At 41.6% G+C, this 23,583-nt stretch overlaps 1 protein-coding gene across 1 annotated transcript in view; it reads right to left on the bottom strand.

Moving 5' to 3' along the window:
- Positions 1 to 783: 783 nt before the first annotated feature.
- Positions 784 to 23,583, bottom strand: part of SEC63 (SEC63 homolog, protein translocation regulator) — a 200,299-nt gene continuing 177,499 nt past the window's right edge. The window contains exon 21 of the mRNA XM_030199182.1: positions 784 to 1,301. Coding sequence (XP_030055042.1) covers positions 1,158 to 1,301 — 144 coding nt within the window. The 3' untranslated portion in view covers positions 784 to 1,157. The remainder of the gene's footprint in view (positions 1,302 to 23,583) is intronic.

Below are 23,583 nucleotides of genomic sequence, written 5' to 3' on the forward strand. Positions count from 1 at the left end.
CCACTACAGCTGAAACTCTATGTATCACAGTTCAGAAAATAAAAATCTATTCAAAAGAGAGATTTGCAGAGACTGTACAGAGCACTAGCTACTTCCGCAGCAATTATATCTAATATTAGGTTAATGAAAAATGAGCTCCCCTATTAAGGGAAAATTAACAACCAAAGGGGAAAAAAGGGAGGTGGACATCATTGAAAATGCAAACAAGTTAGCAAAGATCTAGTAGTTTGACAGGCCTGCCTCTTAAATGATTTTGGCTGTATTAAAAAAAAAAAAACCAAAAACAAAACGTCAGTACTGCATTTTCTGTCTTCCAGCTGCACTTTTTCCAAAGGTTTTCCCTATAAACACGTGGTCCCACAGTCCCTTCCCAGATGCATCGCTCACAGGAAGAACATGGTTCTCTACTGGAGTGAGGGGGAGGATGAAAAGTGTTTTGAGCGCTTTCGGAAAACTTTGACAACACTCATTAAGTTTTCATGATTTTTTAAAAAATATTTTAACTTTTCAATAATCCTAGGTACTGAAGAAAATTGGTAAAATGTTGCCCAGTGGATTAAATGGAATGTCTCTCCCAACAGTGTGATACAAACTGATGGTTATGAAGACTTGAAAAATGATGGAAAAAAAAAAAGACAGCAAGCTATGATCTGAATTGTGATTGCATTTCTGGTGCCAGGCTAAAACCCTCAACGAGATGGATACTGATAAAAAATTAAAGCTGATATTAATGCAGATATTACTTTGACAACCAAGAGACTTGGAATGACAGCTCAACTAAAATTATGTCTAAAATAGTTGTTTAATCAAAGATGTTTGGTTAACGATATTCTTCCATTTTAGACAGCCATTTTTTTTTTTTATTTTGTTGGACTGTACAATAAATATACAGCCCACAATTTTGGGCATTTATAGAAACAATACCAAGAAGTGTTTATGGTTTATAGTTTTCCAACTGAAACATCTCCTCCTAATGTCAAAGGCTGAAATAAGCCCACCAGAATCTTCCAGGTACTGCCAGTGACAGGTCACAAAGTCCTCACAGATAATAGGGAGAAAACCTGAACTGGAGTTCTTCATAATTGTTCTACATGGTGTTTCTGGCTTGTTGAACAGTTTCAGTATGTGCAAATGCTGAAGTCAAGTCCTAGAGTGGCTTAATTGTCCTCATCCGATTCTTCTTCCTCTTCCTCATAACTCTCTTCAAAGCCTTCACTGTCCTCTTGATCCTCATCGCCCTCTATCGCTGCAGCCCACTGGGGGTGATTCTCCGGTACCGGCTTCGCTTCATGAACTTCCAACTGCAAAGGAACGGAAAGAGTTGTTATACATAAGAAATTATCTGAGTTAACACTTTTTGCACTTTACGATTTAACACAGGCAACCTCTCCGAGGGTAAACTGGCTCGCAGCACATTTTTGGCTGTACAATGAGTGGTGGGGATAAAAAATTAATTTCACCTAATTACAGTTTAATAAGTTGAGACCCAGTGTGTCCAGGAGTCAGTGATTTAAAAACTGCTGAGACACAAATTTGCCACATGGGTTCATTAATGTACTTCCTTCCTCCCATGGATTTTTCTTCCATTTTATTAATTAGAGGTCATATAAAATCTTTTTTTTCTATGGTTTCCTGCAGTTTGCTGCTGTCAGTTTTGCCAGGCTCCCAAATTATACTGAACTCAGTTTGACCCCTTTTAACAGAGTAGACTTAGAGGTATATACATGGCATAGAAAAGGTGTTCTGTCCCCATTTGCATAGAGGTAGGTTGCCCATTGTTTAGATCAGATTTAATTGCCTGTAACAGTTTGCAGTACTTGTGCCCTTAAGGCAGGAAGTGCCTTTGGACTATAAATCTTAGTTTTCCTGCAGTGCTGTATGATAGCCTCTTCCTGAGCAAATGTCCCTGTTGCCTATGCCTTATGGGCCCTTTCCCTACTAGCTGGCCCATGTCTCTGTGTATCTTGGGTTGTAGCTGGCCTGCTTCTCTCTCTAGTGGGGGTGGAGGGAATGAACTTGATGCTGAGATCTCCGGGCTCCTCTTGTATATATAGAGTGGGCTGGTACAGCACAGACTCCCAGTGCTGACCTATAAATGCATTCGCTCTACCGCTCCCAAGTACCTCTCCACTCTTGTCTCTCCCTACGCCCCCCTCGAGTACTCCGTTCCGTGGATAAATCTCTCATCTGTCCTCTTCTCCTCTACTGCTAATTCAAGACTCCGTTCCTTTTATCTCGCTCCACCTCACGCCTGGAATAGACTTCCCGAACTTGTACGTCTAGCCCCGTCCTTGACCGTTTTCAAATCCAGGCTAAAAGCCCACCTCTTTAACGCTGCTCTTGACTCCTAACCACTACTCTGTACCTTTTTATCCCCTCCTCTTTAATTCCATTACCTCTTAGTTGTTCTGTCTGTCTGTCCTACTTAGATTGTGAGCTCTTTGAGCAGGGACTGTCTTTTTATGTATGATGTACAGCGCTGTGTATGCCTTGTAGCGCTATAGAAGTGATAAGTAGTAGTAGTAATGTAGAAGCCTGCCCTTGCAGATCAGCAACGCGGCCGCGCAGGCTTCTGTTTCTGTGAGTCTGACGTCCTGCAAGTATGTGCAGGACGTCAGACTCACAGAAACAGAAGCCTGCGCAGCCTTCTACATGGAATGTTGCTAGTGGAGGAGTAGCCTAGTGGTTAGTGCAGTGGAACATGGGATGTTGTTACTATTTGAGATTCTGGAATGTTGCTATTACTTGAGATTCTACATGGAATGTTGCTGCTATTGGAGATTCTGTTGCTACTATTGGAGATTCTACATGGAATGTTGCTACTATTGGAGATTCTACATGGAATGTTGCTACTCCACTAGCAACATTCCATATTTAGATTGTGAGCTCTTTGAGCAGGGACTGTCTTTTTATGAATGATGTACAGCGCTGTGTATGCCTTGTAGCGCTATAGAAGTGATAAGTGTGGGGGAGTGGCCTAGTGGTTAGGGTGGTGGACTTTGGTCCTGGGGAACTGAGGAACTGAGTTCGATTCCCAGCACAGGCAGCTCCTTGTGACTCTGGGCAAGTCACTTAACCCTCCATTGCCCCATGTAAGCCGCATTGAGCCTGCCATGAGTGGGAAAGCGCAGGGTACAAATGTAACAAAAATAAAATAGATACTATTGGAGATTCTACATGGAATGTTGCTACTATTGGAGATTCTACATGGAATGTTGCTACTCCACTAGCAACATTCCATATTTAGATTGTGAGCTCTTTGAGCAGGGACTGTCTTTTTATGAATGATGTACAGCGCTGTGTATGCCTTGTAGCGCTATAGAAGTGATAAGTGTGGAGGAGTGGCCTAGTGGTTAGGGTGGTGGACTTTGGTCCTGGGGAACTGAGGAACTGAGTTCGATTCCCAGCACAGGCAGCTCCTTGTGACTCTGGGCAAGTCACTTAACCCTCCATTGCCCCATGTAAGCCGCATTGAGCCTGCCATGATTGGGAAAGCACAGGGTACAAATGTAACAAACAACAACATATGTAGTAGTTCTGCAAGGCAGAGACTCTTGCCCAGCACATTTGTCAGTCATTTTCTTTTGTTTAAATTTGCATTAAAGATGATTTTGGTTCAAGATTTCTGAGTCTTCACAGTGGTGTTCTATATTCTGATTTAAGTTGCGGTCTATCATAGCCAGTGAAAGGGCTGAACAAAAGGATTCATTGTAAGTAGTATAATATGCTATACTTCGTATTGTTGTTTGAATATTTTTACTGCTGTAATTGCCTATTGCTTAAGTTTGTCTTATTCTTGTTCTACACCGCCTTGAGTAAATTCCTTCAAAAAGGTGGTAAATAAATCCTAATAAATGAATGAAAGAAAGAAAGAAGGAAATGACAGTGTATCTAGATAACCGACACACGTTACAAATTAAAAAAAAAAATCACATTAGCTGGAGACGTAGAGGCTCATTTTCAAAGCACATAGACTTATAAAGTTCCAAAGGTTACTATGTAACTGTGTAAGTCTAAGTGCTTTGAAAATATGCCTCAAAGCAAGGCAAGACTAGAATATCAAGTTCTTAGAAACCTTCCTGCCTCTATTCCATCCTCCTTTAAATTATCGTTTGGATTTCACACAAGACACCCCAAATAAGGGTTTTCATGTTTAGAACCTTCTATTTAATTATTTTTCATTTTGTACAGATAAAAAGACAGCACATTCTAATTAGCACAATAACTGATGCACATTAACGTGGTCACTACTAAAAGGAAAACAAAACAGATAGTGGAGTATCTTGAATTGAGCAGAAGTCACGATTCATGGCAGCATGGATTTACCAGATGGCAATCTTGTCAAATTCTGATCAAACTGAATGGATGAGCAAAGATTTCAATCAGGAGAAAGTACTGGATAAAGCCTCTGACACTGCTTCATACAGAACACTTATAAGTTGAGCAGCACGTATGGGGTCCTCAGATGATGGACTGGGTTACGACTGGATTGGACGACAGGCCATCATGTGGTGTTGATAGATTTCCAGAAAAGAGGAAGGGGGGTGGGGGAGGAGGAAGAAGTGCTATAAGTGGCATGCATCATGTCCCATTTTCACATCATCTGCAGTATTTTCACGTATGATATTGCACAAGGGTTAGCAGGAGAACAAATCTTACCTGTCTGAATTATCTTTCTTCCTGTTTTGTGGGTAACGGCTGTTTATTAGTGTTTAATTCTGTATGCCACCACCCTAGCCAAGTTTAAACTGGGAGGGAAGGATACAAATCTTAACAACACACATAATATATGTTCTCCATGACCAGCACAGAATCAGTCCTATACAATAGCTGAAGTGGAGACATGTGGCTAATTGTCCTGCTTACACAGTAACAGAGTAAATTTTACTGGTATGCTACTTTGTTTTCTCCATAGACAATTAGAATAAGCCAAGTAGGAATCCCTAGTCAAGAGGTGACTTCCAACAAAACAGGTAACAGCAGTAAATGAGCCACCAACAGGTAAATAACGTGTTTAGTGGGTAAAAACTGGGGAAAGCAGAAAACTATAAAGTTATTTTTTTTTTTTTTTTTGGGGGGGGGGGGGGGGGGGGGAGTATGGAGTGTTGTTCCACTTTTCAAGCATATCCTGAAAGACATCCTTACCAAACCTACTGTCATATTAGAAATCAGCATCTAAATGACAGGATGTAAGTACGTGAACCTAATTCCACATCACAGGCTTGCAAAATCCTCAGATCAGCTTGACCTTAGATGGGTAATTAATGCTGTCATGACTTTAATATAATGAGTCGAGATGACAGGTCCTTTAAGGGTCACATCTTTATCTTTATTAAAAACTTGATACCGCTCACCTTTTCAGATCTGAGCAGTTTACAAAACTTAATTTAAACACAAGTTGAAAAGGAACTCCATTATTAAAGGAAAGAGGAGGAGGAGTGGCCTAGTGGTTAGGGTGGTGGACTTTGGTCCTGGGGAACTGAGGAACTGAGCTCGATTCCCACTTCAGGCACAGGCAGCTCCTTGTGACTCTGGGCAAGTCACTTAACCCTCCATTGCCCCATGTAAGCCGCATTGAGCCTGCCATGAGTGGGAAAGCGCAGGGTACAAATGTAACAAAAATAAAATAGATACTATTGGAGATTCTACATGGAATGTTGCTATTCCACTAGCAACATTCCATGTAGAAGGCTGCGCAGGCTTCTGTTTCTGTGAGTCTGACGTCAGACTCACAGAAGCAGAAGCCTGCGCGGCCACATTGGTGATCTGTAAGGGCCGACTTCTACATGGAATGTTGCTAGTGGAATAGCAACATTCCATGTAGAATCTCAAATAGTAGCAACAGTGGAGGAGTGCCTAGTGGTTAGGGTGGTGGACTTTGGTCCTGGGGAACTGAGGAACTGAGCTCGATTCCCACTTCAGGCACAGGCAGCTCCTTGTGACTCTGGGCAAGTCACTTAACCCTCCATTGCCCCATGTAAGCCGCATTGAGCCTGCCATGAGTGGGAAAGCGCAGGGTACAAATGTAACAAAAATAAAATAGATACTATTGGAGATTCTACATGGAATGTTGCTATTCCACTAGCAACATTCCATGTAGAAGGCTGCGCAGGCTTCTGTTTCTGTGAGTCTGACGTCAGACTCACAGAAGCAGAAGCCTGCGCGGCCACATTGGTGATCTGTAAGGGCCGACTTCTACATGGAATGTTGCTAGTGGAATAGCAACATTCCATGTAGAATCTCAAATAGTAGCAACAGTGGAGGAGTGGCCTAGTGGTTAGGGTGGTGGACTTTGGTCCTGGGGAACTGAGGAACTGAGTTTGATTCCCACTTCAGGCACAGGCAGCTCCTTGTGTCTCTGGGCAAGTCACTTAACCCTCCATTGCCCCATGTAAGCCGCATTGAGCCTGACATGAGTGGGAAAGCGCAGGGTACAAATGTAACAAAAATAAAAATAAAAAAATACTCACTGGAAGTCACACAAACATACATATCCCACTACTTAACATAGTTCATCAATGTAAGCAAGCAAGATAAATAAACTTAAAAATTGTGTCTTTAGTAGAGGGGTTTTAAAAAAAGTCTTTCATCAGCTCATTTCAAAAATGCTAGAAGGTTTGAATTTAAACAAGTTTCATACAAATTTGAGAAAGGCTGCACGGAGATGTACCTTAACAGAATTGGTTTTGAAGACAAACTCTGAAAATGGTTAAAAAAAAAAAAAAAGTATTCAAAGCAGCTTTTGTGTGAACAGGAGAAATGGAAGGACAAAGCCCTAGATTTTAAAACAGCAAATATTCTCTGAATACTTCTTTTTGGTGGATACAAAACACAAAGAAAGTGTGCAAATGACTGCCAAAGATACATACGGGAATGGCATAAATACTACACCTTTCATGGAAGAAAATGGTTTAGAACAACTTGCTGAAAATGTACAAAGCCATTGGGCTAGATGAGATACATCCCATGAAACTAAGGAAGCTCAGAGGTTCTGGAAAGTCTTTATAAAGAATGTGTTTAATAGTTCCTAGGAGACAGGAAATGTTCTGCAGGACTGAAAAAAGGACAAAACGGTCCCTGTTCACCAAAAGCGGTAAGAAAGAAGAGGTGGGAAACTATCCAATAGGCTGAAAGATCCAAGGCAACATGGCTTTAGCAAAAGTAGAAACCAAAAAAAGGAGGTGAAAACCCTCACGAAACCGTGGAGTATAAAACAAAAAGTGAGGAGAGTGGATGAGGATACCAAAAAATGTTTTTATTCACATGAAAATTAAAAATTTAAAAACCTGATGTACATAAGAATGACCCGACACGGCCGTGTTTCGGCCTTAAGGCCTGCCTCAGGGGTCTTTATAACCTCAGAGAATGTAGCTCAAAACGTGTACTCCAAGGGAAATAACGAGACAAAACTCTCTTAGATCTCCTCTCTTCTAAAGAATATATATAAAATATATATTGAAAAGCGAAACAAGCTTGTAAAACTCCTCTCCAAAGGGATGTCTACAATTGTGAAATATATTGTTTCGCTTTTTAATATATATTTTATATATATTCTTTAGAAGAGAGGAGATCTAAGAGAGTTTTGTTTCGTTATTTCCCTTGGAGTACACGTTTTGAGCTACATTCTCTGAGGTTATAAAGACCCCTGAGGCAGGCCTTAAGGCCGAAACACGGCCGTGTCGGGTCATTCTTATGTACATCAGGTTTTTAAATTTTTAATTTTCATGTGAATAAAAACATTTTTTGGTATCCTCATCCACTCTCCTCACTTTTTGTTTTATATTTAGCAAAAGTAGATCATGCTAAACAAATCTCATTGATTTCTTTAACTGGGTGACAAAAGAACTAGATTAAGGGCATGTGCTGGATGTGGTCTACTTAGATTTCAACAAAGCCTTTGATACTACTCCTCATAGGAAGGAGGCTTATAGATAAACTGAGGAGCCTGTGGATGGGACCCAAGATGGTAAACTAGATCAGAAATTGACTGACTGAGGTGACAGAGGTGGTAAATGGAATTCATTCAAAAGAAAGGTAAGTAGTGGAGTGCCTCATGGATCCTTCCCAGGGCCTATTCTGTTCACTATTTTTATAAGCAATAATTTACAAAGAGTCAGAAGGGAAAATATAGGCGGGACTGGTGGTTGGGAGGAGGGGATAGTGCAGAGCAGACTTATACGGTCTGTGCCAGAGCCGGTAGTGGGAGGCGGGACTGGTGGTTGGGAGGTGAGGATGGTGCTGGGCAGACTTATACGGTCTGTGCCCTGAAGAGGACAGGTACAAATCAAAGTAGGGTATACACAAAAAGTAGCACATATGAGTTTATCTTGTTGGGCAGACTGGATGGACCGTGCAGGTCTTTTTCTGCCATCATCTACTATGTTACTATATGTATATATTTTTGCAGATGAGAGAATGATTGGCAGCTGAGTTGACACTCTGGAAGGTGTGGAAAGCAAGAAGTGATCTACACAAATTAGAAGCCTGGGATAACGCTTGTCAGTTAAGGTTTAAGGTGCAGAAATCCAAACGACTGTATAATGGGAGGCAAAAGGTTGATGTGTGCAGATCAGGAAAAGAGACCTTGGGTTGACAGTACCTGAGGATCTCAAGGAGATGAAACAATGAGACAAGGTGGATCCAAGCACAAAAGATGATTGGTTGCATAGAGAGACACATAACAAGCCAGAATGATACTACCTCTGTACAACCTATTGGTGAGGCCCAACCTGGAGTACTGTGTACAGTTTTGGAGGCCACATCTTGCCAAGGACAAAGACAAAACTGTTCAGAGGGAAGCAACCAAAATGCATAAGATGATGTATGAGAAGAGACTTTTGAAGGCTTGAATATGTATACCCTGGAGAAGAGGAGGGACAGGGGAGATATGGTACAGACATTTAAATACTTGAAAGATATTCATGAATAAAAATGGAGAAGCCAAAAATTCTGCAAGAAACAAATGAAATGTGGAATCCTTATGGATAGAAATTCCTTGCGAGAAGGGAGAGTATACTGATAGGGCTATACTGCCAGCCAGATCGGATTAAGACATTTTAACAGAAATTAGAAAAGCTGGCAAATTTGGCAACAGTATAATAATGGATGATTTCAATTACCAATAATATTCCAGGGAACAGCTGTAGAAACTCAGAATGCCAAAATTATCAGCCCATAACATAGCAGATGACAGCAGATAGATCTGTACGGTCTATCCAGTCTGCCTAACAAGATAAATTCATTACATATGGTATGATGTATTACATCATATGTATACCTGATCTTGATTTATCTTTGCCATTTTCAGGGTATAGACCTAAACACTGACAAACAGTGAAAACTTTATATGAAATTCCACTAACTCAACAGAATGAACTTTATTACATATATCAATTCAAAAAAAAAAAAAAAAAGCCTCCGGACAAAATGATGTCAGTCCAATACTATCCAGACTGCAGAACACAATACACCAGTCAGAAAAAAAAACCCTCCACAAACAAGTTCCCAAACAACATCAAGATGGGTCATCCATACAAAGAATATACTGTTACATCAAGAAAATTAAAAAACAAAAACAAAAAAAAAACCCCCACCAACAAAACCCTCCCAAGAACAGTGTACAGTTTCTCATATATTGTTAATCTTATAGTTCATTCAAAGAATATTCAAATCGCACAACTTAGCCGAAACTCCCAATAATTACACCATGTTTAAGAGTCACTGTGAACCGGGATTCTGCAGTTTGAATCCTCCTGGTGAAACAGTGAGGAATTTCACAAATTGAGGGTTCCTCGGTGTATGAAAAAATATTTTAGAGGTTCCACCACAGTAAAAAGTTTGGGAATCACTGTCCTAATGAATATGCATGAGATTTGTATACAGTGAAGGTAGCACATATGCATATCTTTCTCAAATAAGCAAAGACACACTAAACAAAACAGCACCACTCAAGAAAATGGGCCAAAATCAAGACTGACAGAAACAAAACCATGTGGAGAAAAGCAATAAGAAAATACACACGAGACATTAAAAAAGCCAAAGCGGAATACTATAGTGCTCACGCCAACTCAGAGCAGAGCAACACAAAAAAACTCTTCAAACTCAAGAACAACCTATTGAAGACCCACAACGTCCTAGCATCAACTGAGATACCACCAATGGCAGATGAACTTGCACAATACTTTGAACACAAAATAATGAAAACAAGATCAGAGATAACAAAACCACAGACAACCATCATAGACTTCCTACAAGAATGTGAAACAAACGCCCAAACCACAGCAGACAGAATATGGTCCTCTTTCAAAACACCTAAACCAGACACATGATCCCTACTAACAAAATGTGCACATGCATGATGCATACTAGATAACTGCCCCAACTATATGATGAAAGGACCCACCAGACTGGTTCATTGAATGCTTTACCAAACACATCACATACATGTTTACAAAAGGGCAATTCCCGACAGACGAAGGAAACATAGTACTCACCCCAATACCTAAAAACACAACAAAATCAGTGACATCACAAACTACAGACCAGTGGCCTCAACACCACTATTGACCAAAATGATGGAGGGCCTAGTAGCACATCAACTAACAGAATACCTGACAATTCTCACTCCTCCACAACTCCCAATCAGGCTAGTGGTTAGGGTGGTGGACTTTGGTCCTGGGGAACTGAGTTCTATTCCCGGCACAGGCAGCTCCTTGTGACTCTGGGCAAGTCACTTAACCCTCCATTGCCCCATGTAAGCCGCATTGAGCCTGCCATGAGTGGGAAAGCGCGGGGTACGAATGTAACAAAAATAAAAATAAATAAATAAACACTGCACGGAAACAGTCCTAACCATCCTTGTAAAGTTCAGAAGCCTAATAAGCCGAGGACAGAACATACTACTACTACAATGCGACATGTCAAGTGCGTTTGACCTAGTAGACCGCACAACACTTATGACCCTACTCGACAACATGGGAATATGCGGAGCAGTAGCGGCATGGTGCAATGGCTTCCTAAGAACCAGATCTTACATTGTAAGCTTCCTGGACCCCAGAATGTAGGGTACCACAAGGATCACCAATATCAGCAATACTGTTCAACATAATGATGGCACCATTCGGAAGCAATGGGCTTGAACCCATTCATATGCGGACGATGTAACAATCTACACACCTTTCAACAACAGCATCACTGAAATAATGGACAAAGTCAAAATAGGCCTGGACCTCATGGAAAACTGGGCAACAACATCTAAACTTAAACAGAGACAAAACTAAATTCCTGGTCCTAACCAACCCGCATTATCCCACTACCCACCAAAAATTTACAATCAACAATCAAACACACCAAATTGAAACAAAAATACTGGGAATCGTTTTAGATAAACAGCTATCACTGGAAAACCAAATATCAGCGGTAACATCAAAATGGTTCAAAACACTATGGAAACTAAGGATAAGAGACTACTTCTTCAGACAATCGTTCAGAATAATGGTGCAAGCGATGATACTATCCCAGCTAAACTACTACAATGCAGCATACATAGGGTATGCAAAACACAGAAGCGAGACTAATATTCAAAAAAAATCAAAATAAGACAGAGCAACACCACTACTCAATAAATTACACTGGCTGCCAATCAAAGCAAGACTATACTTCAAAGCCTGCATCCTCATTTTCAAGATATTATTCGGAATGACACCAGAATATATGCAAGACCTGGTAGAACTATCTCCCAGAAATGCAAACCCCGAAAGCAGAAGTTATCTACTTCTCCACCTACCCAACTGCAAAAACATAACCAACAAAGCCATTTACACAGCAGGATTCAGCTACCTGGGTTCCAAATGGTGGAATTCAATACCAAAAGCCATTAGAAGTGATACTACTCCTGTTCAGAAAAGCTATGAAAGCCTCCTATTCAAAACATTCTACAACTAACCGCATGAACTATGGTCACAAATGTTACACACTTGATGTAACCCCACCCAAATGCAAACTGTAAGCCATTTTGAACCAAAACTTGTTTTTGGATAATAGTGGGATACAAGAATACATAAATAAATACAATTAGGGATATCCTGAAAACCTAACCTGTCTGTGGCTCTTAAGGGCTGAGCCTGTGCACTCCTGATCTTAAGAAGTCTGCCTCTTTGCAACTGATACAAAGATAAGCAGCAGGACTGAAACTCCAAGTGGAGAAGAAAAATAAATGATCTGAATGGCCAAGATTTAATGACAAGAAAAATCTGCCATGTACTTCAAATCAATAAATTAATCTATGTGCTACTATCCTTTGAACAATTTTTCTGCAAGATGTCAAAATCTGCTTTTGAAAGTGTTTAATTAGGTTTCACTAATACCTGTTGGATTGTCAGATAATACTGAAAATATTTAATAAAATGGCTTGCAGTGCACTACAATGTGTTAGTGTGAAACAGCACAGGTAAACTAGACTTTTAAGGGTGTCTGTACTGATACGAACAATGGCCATCAATATATATAAATGGCGAGTGTCGTACTCACTCGCAAATGCGCAGTAGAGACCCTCTCTGCACCGCCCCCGCGTCAATACGTGATGACGAGGGCGGAACAGAGAGGGTCTCTACTGCGCATTTGCGAGGGACACTGCCGTCGCTAACGCTCCCCCCACCCGGAGTTGCCGCCGCCACCCACCTTCCACCCGGTCGGGCCCTCGCTCTGCTATTGAAACAGCGAGGGCACGCAGCACACAGCTCTGCTGAGCTGCCGTCGGCCTTCCTTCTTCTTCTCTGCCTGTGTCCCGCCCTCGACGTTACATCACACGAGGGCGGGACACAGGCAGAGAAGAAGGAAGGCCACAGCAGCTCAGCAGAGCTGTGTGCTGTGTGCCCTCGCTGTTTCAATAGCGGAGGGGGAGTGGCAGCGGCGAACTCGGCGGCGGGGTGGGGGGCCTTTCAACCCCCCCCTCCTATACTAGCCCGTTTTTATGGGCTGAACGGCTAGTTTTATTATAAAAGTGTTTTATGCTACACTAGTAAAAGAGGCCCGTTTCTGGACCAAATGAAACGGGCGCTAGCAAGGTTTTCCTCCCCAACATCCCCCCCCCCTTCTTCCTTCCTACATACCTACCGACCCCCTTGCTCCAAGCACCGTACGCCATTGCTCCGCCCTCGACGTCATCACGTTTGATGCGAGGGCGGGGCCTGGCGACTTGGCGATTTCGGTGGCTTCACCACCATGAACCCTTCCAACCTGTGTTGAAGGAAGTGACGTCAGTGGCTTGGCTTCACTGACATCAGTGTCTTCAGAACGCTGAGGGTGAGTTTTATTATATAGGATTATCACAGCAGTGATATTTCTGTGGGGTTAAATATGAATTTATTGTATTGGGAACTGATGATTGTGAATCAGCTTTAATTTATCTGAAGCACACAATTGTTTTGGCAAATACAACTCAACTGATCTGCTCAGTGTGCTGCGGTGGCTAAGAAAGCAAATAGAATGTTACGTATTATTAGGAAAGGAAAACAAAAATGAGGACGTTATAATGTCTTTGTACTGCTCCATGGTGCGACTGCACCTCGAATATTGTATTCAATTCTGGTCACCGCATTCAAAAAAGATACAGTAAAATTAGAAAAGGTGCAGAGAAGGGTGACAAAAATGATAAAAGGGATGGGATGACTTCCCTATGAGGAAAGGCTAAAGTGGCCAGGGTTCTTCAGCTTGGAGAAAAGATGGCTGAGGGAAGATATAATAGAGGTCTATAAAATGAGTGGGGTGGAATGGGTAGATGTGAAGCGTCTATTTACCCTTTCCCAAATTACTTGGACTAGGGGGCATTCAATGAACTACAAAGTAGTAAATTTAAAACGAATCAGAGAAAATGTTTCTTCACTTAAAGTGTAATTAAACGCTGGTATTCATTGCCAGAGAATGTGGTAAAGGTGGTTAGCTTATCAGAGTTTAAAAAAAAAAAGGTTTGGGCGACTTCCTAAAGGAAAAGCCCATAGACTATTACTAAAATGGACTTGGGGAAAATCCACTGCTTTTTTCTGGGATAAGCAACATAAAATGTTTTGTACTTTTTTGGGATCTTGCCAGGTAATTGTGACCTGGATTGGCCACTGTTGGAAAAAGGATGCTGGGCTTGATGGACCTTTGGTCTGTCCCAGGATGGCACTACTGATGTACTTTTATGCTATGAATGCAGAGACCACTGCAAATGGTTTGTGGGTACTGTATCAACTAGGCTTTTAATATTTTGGGGATTCATAAATATGGCTTATTTGTGTATGTTTATATTTATTATATTTTTTTCTGTAGACCCCTGAGGCAGGCCATTTTTGGCTGAAACACGAGTCTTGTCAGGTCTTTGTGAAGATTAAATAAAGTACCTTGTTTAGACACCATGTGTGCGAGGGTTTTTATTGGGTCTCCTCTCTGCTGTTTTGTGCTTGCCTGTTTGCTTGGATAGAAACATTTCTTAGCAGAAACTGTGGCAGATTTACAAAACAGTCTTCCAGAGGTGGTGGTGAAGGCAAAAATAGCAGAATTCAAAAAAGCATGAGAGAAACCAAAGGATTCTCAGCTGTGAAGGTAAAACCATAGCTCAAGCAGGGTCTGTGTTACTGAAACAAGGAAAATGTGCAGCCTGCATACAGTGGTGCGCACATGTACTGCATCATCTATGTAAATTATCACTTTTTGATAGAAGTGGGGTGGAGGAGTGGCCAAGTGGTTAGGGTGGTGGACTCTGGTCCTGGGGAACTGAGTTCGATTCCCACTTCAGGCACAGGCAGCTCCTTGTGACTCTGGGCAAGTCACTTAACCCTCCATTGCCCCATGTAAGCCGCATTGAGCCTGCCATGAGTGGGAAAGCGCGGGGTACAAATGTAACAAAAAATATATATATATCATTTACATCTATAACTTGAGGAAAAATATGCTAGTTATAAATAATTTTGTTGCAAATATCCTGCATTCATACAAATTCAGTATGCATTCATTTAATCACCATCTTGACTGTTTGGGTAGACTTGAAAGTAATCATATGATAATGGCAAATATGGGATCGTGTCAAATATAAGGATCTAAATCAGCCAATCAGCACTTTGTGTATCTGACCAATCAGAAATAATTTAGAGCTGTACTGAACAGAATATTTTGCTATCTGGCCGAATACAAATAATGGGCACTGAGCTTTAACATAAAAGAAGCAACTTGAAATCAGAGATCAAGTGTTTAATTTAGTAGGATTTAGCAAGTAGAGGCCCGGACTATTCATATTCCATTGAAATCACTATTCGGCTGAATATGTATTAAGTATTCAGGGCATTATTCAGGGCCGAATTGTATATGAATATTCAGTACAGCCCTAGGGCTGTATATGTGCAGGAAAGTATAAGAACAAATGCATGCTGGGAAAGACCATCAAACTCATTTCAGAAAATTTGGGAGCCATATGAGCGAGGTAATCTGGCTGCCATTAGGGGGTGATAGGGATGGGAGGGGGGGAGGTGGGAGGGAAAATCTGGAAGAGATGTAAGAGTGGAAACTTATATCGTGTGTTTTGTTAGGATAAGTTATATAATGCTGTTGTAATTAAGAATTTTTTGACCGTCTGGTCATAGCTGTTTCCAGTTTTCTGTAAAATGAAAATCAATAAAGAAAATAAAAAAAAAAAAACAAAAAAACCTCAAACTCATCATCATTAGTTAGCGTTTATAAGCTGTAAGCAAAATTGAACTTCTATGCTTAATGTGGGATACAAGTAGCAGGTAATGTAATGACAGCAGACAACCTGGTCATTCATGATCGAACTATCTCCAAGAAATGCAAGCCCAGAAACCTGAGGTTACCTAATTCTCCACCTATCCAACTGCAGAAACACAACGTAGAAAACCATCTACACAGCAGTATTTGGCTACCTGGGTTCCAAATGGTGGAATTCAATACCAAAACCCATAAGTATCACTAACTATCTACAGTTCAGAAAAGAACTGAAAATCCACCTCTTCAAAAAAATTCTACAGCTAATCCATACAAGCTATCGATGGCCTCCCTACACAATAAATGTAAAACATATGTAATTTACCTAAATGTAAACTGTAAGCCACTTTGAACTGAAACTCGTTTTCGGAAAACAGTGGGATACAAGAATGCATAAAAATAAATAAGAACCCAGTAGATTTCCCAAAGAGGTCTGTTCCATTGTGTTCACTCCCAACAGAAACAGTTGGAAGCAACCAGGACAGCACACAATATACAAGGTGTAGGCATTATGATAGAGAATAAAACAATTTCTTCCAGATTAATTCCTCAAATTCTATTTGCCATTTTGGTCACCATGACACACTAAGCTGAGAATTTCAGTTGTGACAAACATATCACTCCAGGGACCTGAAAGGAAGAGTTTATTGAGCAGAGGACCCTGAATCCCATTATGCTGCTCAGAACCCTGGTAGAGAAAAAAAAAAGTGAACACCCTTTTAACAGGCTGCAAGTTGCAACCCAAGGAACTCAGTTCTGTGACGAAGGTACCTTATCTCTGGGGAAGAGGTAATTTGTAGTAAGTCCCTAATGGTAGGTGATATCAGGAATCCGGGATTGGAAGTAGGAGACAGTCCTTAAAGGGAAAACAATCTCAACTCCAATCAAGTGAGCCCTGTGAGTCTGCAGTCTCCCGTTACCAGGGGAGAGGGTATAGTTAACATTTCCTTCTAGGTGGCATAGAGGCATATTTTCAAAGCACTTAGCCTTCCAAAGTTCCATAGGTTTCTATGGAACTTTGGAAGGCTAAGTGCTTTGAAAATATGCCAAACCGTGGCCTAGTGGTTAGGGTGGTGGACTCTGGTCCTGGGGAACTGAGTTTGATTCCCACTTCAGGCACAGGCAGCTCCTTGTGACTCTGGGCAAGTCACTTAACCCTCCATTGCCCCATGTAAGCCGCATTGAGCCTGCCATGAGTGGGAAAGCGCAGGGTACAAATGTAACAAAAATAAAATAGATACTATTGGAGATTCTACATGGAATGTTGCTATTCCACTAGCAACATTCCATGTAGAAGGCTGCGCAGGCTTTTGTTTCTGTGAGTCTGACGTCCTGCACGTCTGCAAGGGCCGACTTCTACATGGAATGTTCCTAGTGGAATAGCAACATTCCATGTAGAATCTCAAATAGTAGCAACAGTGGAGGAGTGGCCTAGTGGTTAGGTTGGTGGACTTTGGTCCTGGGGAACTGAGTTTGATTCCCACTTCAGGCACAGGCAGCTCCTTGTGACTCTGGGCAAGTCACTTAACCCTCCATTGCCCCATGTAAGCCGCATTGAGCCTGCCATGAGATTCTACATGGAATGTTGCTACTCTTTGAGATTCTACATGGAACGTTGCTACTATTGGAGGTTCTACATGGAATGTTGCTACTATTGGAGATTCTACATGGAATGTTGCTATTCCACTAGCAACATTCCATGTAGAAGCCTGCGCGGCCACATTGGTGATCTGCAAGGGTCGACTGCTAGTGGAATAGCAACATTCCATGTCGAATCTCAAATAGTAGCAACAGTGGAGGAGTGGCCTAGTGGTTAGGGTGGTGGACTTTGGTCCTGGGGAACTGAGGAACTGAGTTTGATTCCCACTTCAGGCACAGGCAGCTCCTTGTGACTCTGGGCAAGTCACTTAACCCTCCATTGCCCCATGTAAGCCGCATTGAGCGGGAAAGTGTTGGGTAGAAATGTAACAAAAAATATATATATACTGCTGGTTCCCCCTGGTTTTTACCCTTGAACTCTCCAGCTTTAGAGAAGGAGCCAGTACAGATGGACATGGGTCTAAAACAGACTGCAACAGAAGGTAGAGCACAACGCTTTTATGGACTTTGTATTTCTTCCTTTTCCCTTTCTGTTTTTCTCTTTTTGGGGAGTGTGTATGTGTGAAAAGCAGTTAAGGAAGGCTGCCAATTGTGAGAGCTGGCTTCCCCCTCGCTTAAGAAAGCAAGATTTTAGCCAGCCCATAGTGACAGCTACAGAGATTTAAGAGAGAGAGTGTGAGACACACTTGCAGTGACAAGGAGCAGTGGCAAAGGAAGAGGAAGACCTCCCCCCCCCCCCCCCCCCCCCGAACTCCTAAAGACTCCTGTGATGTTTACATAAGAACTAGATCTGAATTTACAATATTTTATGTCGATTTGGAAAGCCTTAGAAACAGACAAAACCTAAGGTGCTGAACTTTATTGTTGTGGATACCGAGAACCATCCTAAAATCTTCTGTCTCCAGCAAAGGTATTTGAAAAAAGGATAGATAATATTGTATTGTTTCTCTCTGGACAGCAGTGGAGGGGACTGAATTTATTTACAGCATTACGTGGCTGATTGATTTTTTTTTTTTTTACGAGGCCAACTGTTTTCTTCAGAAGCAGGAGCTGCACAGCTAGGAAAGTTAAAGCTGGGATTTGCCACTTCCCTTTGAGTGGATTTACAGATTACTGGGAGTATTTTGGTGGGCTTAAAGCCAGAGGACGTGTGAAGAAAAAAAAGGATTTGAGTAATTTTGGACTCTATATGATACGAGTGCAAATCCACACATGACGCATCATTCACAATAATTTTAAAGTTATTTTCCTAGGTGGTATCACCTAATATGGAATCCAGCATTGTGTACATATAATTAGTATTATTTTTCTCTACGTGCATCACTTTGCACTCCCCATCTGCCAGTTAGACTGTCCATTTCCCAGTTACATAATGCCCTCACACTTTGCTTGCATTTTAACTATGTTGAATAATTTTGTGCCATCTGCAGCTGATCAACCCACTCATTACACCATTTAGACCTACCGTTTCCTAGCTTCTAGTCAGTTACCTTCCCACAGTAGGCCACATATTCCTATCACATGACTTAATTTTCTGAGGAAAGCAGGAATAAGGTCCAACCCATTCCCATTAATACAGTGGACGAATTAGAGCCATTAACTGACAAAGAAAAACTGGATTTCTAGACAGAATGGCACAACAGCTTGGGGCACTCTTGATAACTGCTCAAGACTTGGAGCTCTCCAGCAGTTTAAAAGGTCATGGCATTTAGAGGATATGGCGAACACACTAGGAAACACAACAGTGCCTGAAATAAAATGTCAGGAACCAACTTGACATACTAATTGTATAACAGATAGCTTATGCCTCACGAGTAGTTCTGTGGAAGAGTGGTGGGAAGGTTTAGAAAAATACAACCTGAAAAATGAAAATGGATGCGTGCATCTCCCTTTTGATGAATGCACCAAACGCATAACATAGTAGATGACGGCAGAAAAAGACCTGCACAGTCCATCCAGTCTGCCCAACAAGATAAACTCATATGTGCTACTTTTTGTGTATACCTGACCTTGATTTGTACCTGTCCTTTTCAAGATCCCTTGCATGCCCAACCAACTAAAAATTAGACAAAAATGTTATTTTTCCCTTTCACTGTTTTACTTCTGGTAGATTCCTTGTAAATGATGTGTAGAAACTAAGATACAGACTCTTGTTAATCTTTGTTCTCAAACCAGTCAGGCTGTGATGAATAAAATGGCTGGGAACTCTTGTTCTGTGTGCACCATATGACATAGGGTTCCTTAGCTAACGGGGTGGTTATACTATTGGCCTCAGTCAGCACTAGAGCTCCAAAAATAGGTTTTCTGACCTTTCCAAATGTCTTGGCAACAAAAATAAGGAAACGGACACAGAGAAGACCACCTTAGCGAAGGCAAACTATCTGTAGCCAGGGAGCCTTCTACGTTCCTCCTAAAGGTGGCCTGGAATCCTCTTCAAAGCCCTCAAACCTTTGTGCAACACCTTATTTTTGAAGTTATGGGCCTGCAGTAGTATTATCGCTCGAAAATCACGCTAAATCCATTACAAAGAAAATGTTCGATATGATGTGGATATTGAAACATGTAAAACCTTATCTCCCCCTGAAAACATTCCGGAACTTGGTGCAATCCACGGTTCTTACCCATGTCGATTATTGTAATAGCATTTTCTTAGGCTGCAAGACCCATATCCTGAAAAAGCTTCAGACTGCCCAAAATACAGTAGCAAGACTTATTTTATCACGTTTTGAATGTGCAACACCTCTTTGTGTAAAACTTCACTGGCTCCCCATCAAAGAGCGAATCAACTTCAAGGTCCAAACATTAATCCATAATATTATCCATGGTGAATCTCCAGGATACATGTTTAACCTGATTGACCTTCCAACCAGAAACATGTCTGAATCCTCACGAAACTACCTCAACCTGCATTACCCCAATTGCAAAGGACTCAATTACAAAACTTATTTTGGATCCAACTTCTCCTACCTGGGCAGCCAACTCTGGAATACCCTCCCCAGACCTATCCGCTCAATCTGTGACTATCTACCCTTCCAGAAAGCACTAAAGACCCATCTATTTGACCCAGACTAATCTTATGAACCCTTCTACCCAACACATACCCAGAAGACAACGACATTGCTCCAGACTAAATCTCCCACCTTCCTCATCACCTATCTTTACCTACTTATCTCTTTTATTACTGTTATATTTGTTATATTATATTGTTAGATTGTTCTTCCCATTACTATGTAAGCCACATTGAGCCTGCTTTGAGTGGGAATGCGCGGGATAAAAATATAATAAATCAATAAATAATCAATATAATTATTTTTTTATTAGATATATTATAGTTCTACTCTTCTGTTATGTGACTACTATCTGTCCTAGCTTTAATTGTAGTCCTTTTTGTTTTCATTGTATGTATTTGGTTTTCTACTGTAAACTGCTCTGGTCTGTTTATCATTGAAGGGTGGTAAATCAAATAAAGATAACCTAACAACAATGTGCAGAAATTCAGATACAATTTCAGTACCTTGAATGTCAAGAGATTTTCTTTTTCAAGATATCAGATCTTGTTTTAATCTGCTTCAAGTGCAGCAAATGACTATTTGCCTATACTGGTCACTCAACGTCTGCAGGTCTTTATGGTGTTTCAGTAGAGATTTCATCTTCGGGAAAGCTCCACAAGGACTAACACTGGCTGCACATACTATAGCAGGGCTTGCTCATCCACTCCTACTCTAGTTGAGATCATTTTCACACCACTTTTCAGATTCCACATGCAATTTTTCTTTAAGTTAGTCACCGTATTCATTGTCTCTATTGTATTTATATGGTGTTTGCCCTGCCTCAACATGCTATTTTTCCTCACCTACTGTTTATGCCTTACCTATGTGTGAATCCACTTTCGCAGTTCCTTTTTTCTATTTGTATTTTGTAGTATGTACACTGCTTAGTCCTGCACAATCAGTCAAAGTATAGAAAGCATGAATAAACTATAATTGCTGTTATTCTATCTTCTGTCTATGTGTTCCATGTCAACTAACACCCTATGCTATTAAGATGTTTTAATGTGTATTGTGTTGACATAGTAAGTAGCACTCTACACTGTGTGTACCATTATTTGAATACATTTGCTATTGTAATACTCTATTGCCTACGTTCAGCTTATTCTTGCTGTGAACTGCCTTGGGTAAATTGCTTCAAAAAAAGTTGTAAATAAATCCTAATAAATAAATTAAACAAAACACAGATACTGGAGACTCTGCATACATGCACGCACTAGAGAGATCAAGTATCAAAACTATTACAATAAAAGGGGGAAGAAGATAGATAGGAATAAAAACGCTGATTGCCATAGTGACCCATCACTAAAGGGCTCTGAAATGCAGAAGGATCCATGCTCTTCTCCCCCCCCCAAATCTTCAATGGCAATGATTCAAAAAAAAAAAAAACGAGGACAGAAAGAGGGAGGCTGGAAAGGGAAGTTCACCAGTCTGGAAGCTGTGAAAGACTGATGAGTGGAAGAAAAGGTATCTTTTCGAGCTGATGTAGTAAGCTGCACATTAAAGCCGTGTGCTGAAGCTCCGTGCATGGTTTCCTAAAGCTATAACCAAATTTGTGCAAATCATTTGTGTAAAAAAATGTGCACAAACCTGGAAAGCATGCTGTTGTCATGGAAACACTGACAACAGAATATTTTGTGACCCAAAGAAACTATCAAGAGTTGAACTTCCATGTATTATGCATGTGTGTTTGTCTGGAATGTTACTCTGTGCATAAAGATTAGTGGGATGATATAGTATGATGCGTAAACTTCTGTAGCTGAGCACTTTAAAGCGAATGCTACATACCTGTAGAAGGTATTCTCCGAGGACAGCAGGCTGACTGTTCTCACTGATGGGTGACGTCCACGGCAGCCCCTCCAATCGGAACACTTTTCTAGCAAAGTCCTTTGCTAGTCCTCGCGCGCCGATGCGCACCGCGCATGCGCGGCCGTCTTCCCGCCCGAAACCGGCTCGTGCTGGCCAGTCTCATATGTAGCAAGACAAAGACAAGGGAAGACACAACTCCAAAGGGGAGGCGGGCGGGTTTGTGAGAACAATCAGCCTGCTGTCCTCGGAGAATACCTTCTACAGGTATGTAGCATTCGCTTTCTCCGAGGACAAGCAGGCTGCTTGTTCTCATTGATGGGGTATCCCTAGCCCCCAGGCTCACTCGAAACAACAACCATGGTCAATTGGGCCTCGCAACGGCGAGGACATAACTGAGATTGACCTAAAAAAATTTACCAACTAACTGAGAGTGCAGCCTGGAACAGAACAAACATGGGCCTAGGGGGGTGGAGTTGGATTCTAAACCCCGAACAGATTCTGAAGCACTGACTGCCCGAACCGACTGTCGCGTCGGGTATCCTGCTGCAGGCAGTAATGAGATGTGAATGTGTGGACAGATGACCACGTCGCAGCTTTGCAAATCTCTTCAATGGTGGCTGACTTCAAGTGGGCTACCAACGCTGCTATGGCTCTAACATTATGAGCCGTGACATGACCCTCAAGAGCCAGCCTAGCCTGGGCATAAGTGAAGGAAATGCAATCTGCTAGCCAATTGGATATGGTGCGTTTTCCCACAGCCACTCCCCTCCTGTTGGGATCAAAAGAAACAAACAATTGGGCGGACTGTCTGTTGGGCTGTGTCCGCTCCAGATAGAAGGCCAATGCTCTCTTGCAGTCCAATGTGTGCAGCTGACGTTCAGCAGGGCAGGAATGAGGACGGGGAAAGAATGTTGGCAAGACAATTGACTGGTTCAGATGGAACTCCGACACAACCTTTGGCAAGAACTTAGGGTGAGTGCGGAGGACTACTCTGTTATGATGAAATTTGGTGTAAGGGGCCTGGGCTACCAGGGCCTGAAGCTCACTGACTCTACGAGCTGAAGTAACTGCCACCAAGAAAATGACCTTCCAGGTCAAGTACTTCAGATGGCAGGAATCCAGTGGCTCAAAAGGAGGTTTCATCAGCTGGGTGAGAACGACATTGAGATCCCATGACACTGTAGGAGGCTTGACAGGGGGCTTTGACAAAAGCAAACCTCTCATGAAGCGAACAACTAAAGGCTGTCCTGAGATCGGCTTACCTTCCACACGGTAATGGTATGCACTGATTGCACTAAGGTGAACCCTGACAGAGTTGGTCTTGAGACCAGACTCAGACAAGTGCAGAAGGTATTCAAGCAGGGTCTGTGTA

The sequence above is a fragment of the Microcaecilia unicolor genome, chromosome 3 (assembly GCF_901765095.1).
Source record: "Microcaecilia unicolor chromosome 3, aMicUni1.1, whole genome shotgun sequence".
Taxonomy (NCBI): Eukaryota; Metazoa; Chordata; class Amphibia; order Gymnophiona; family Siphonopidae; genus Microcaecilia; species Microcaecilia unicolor.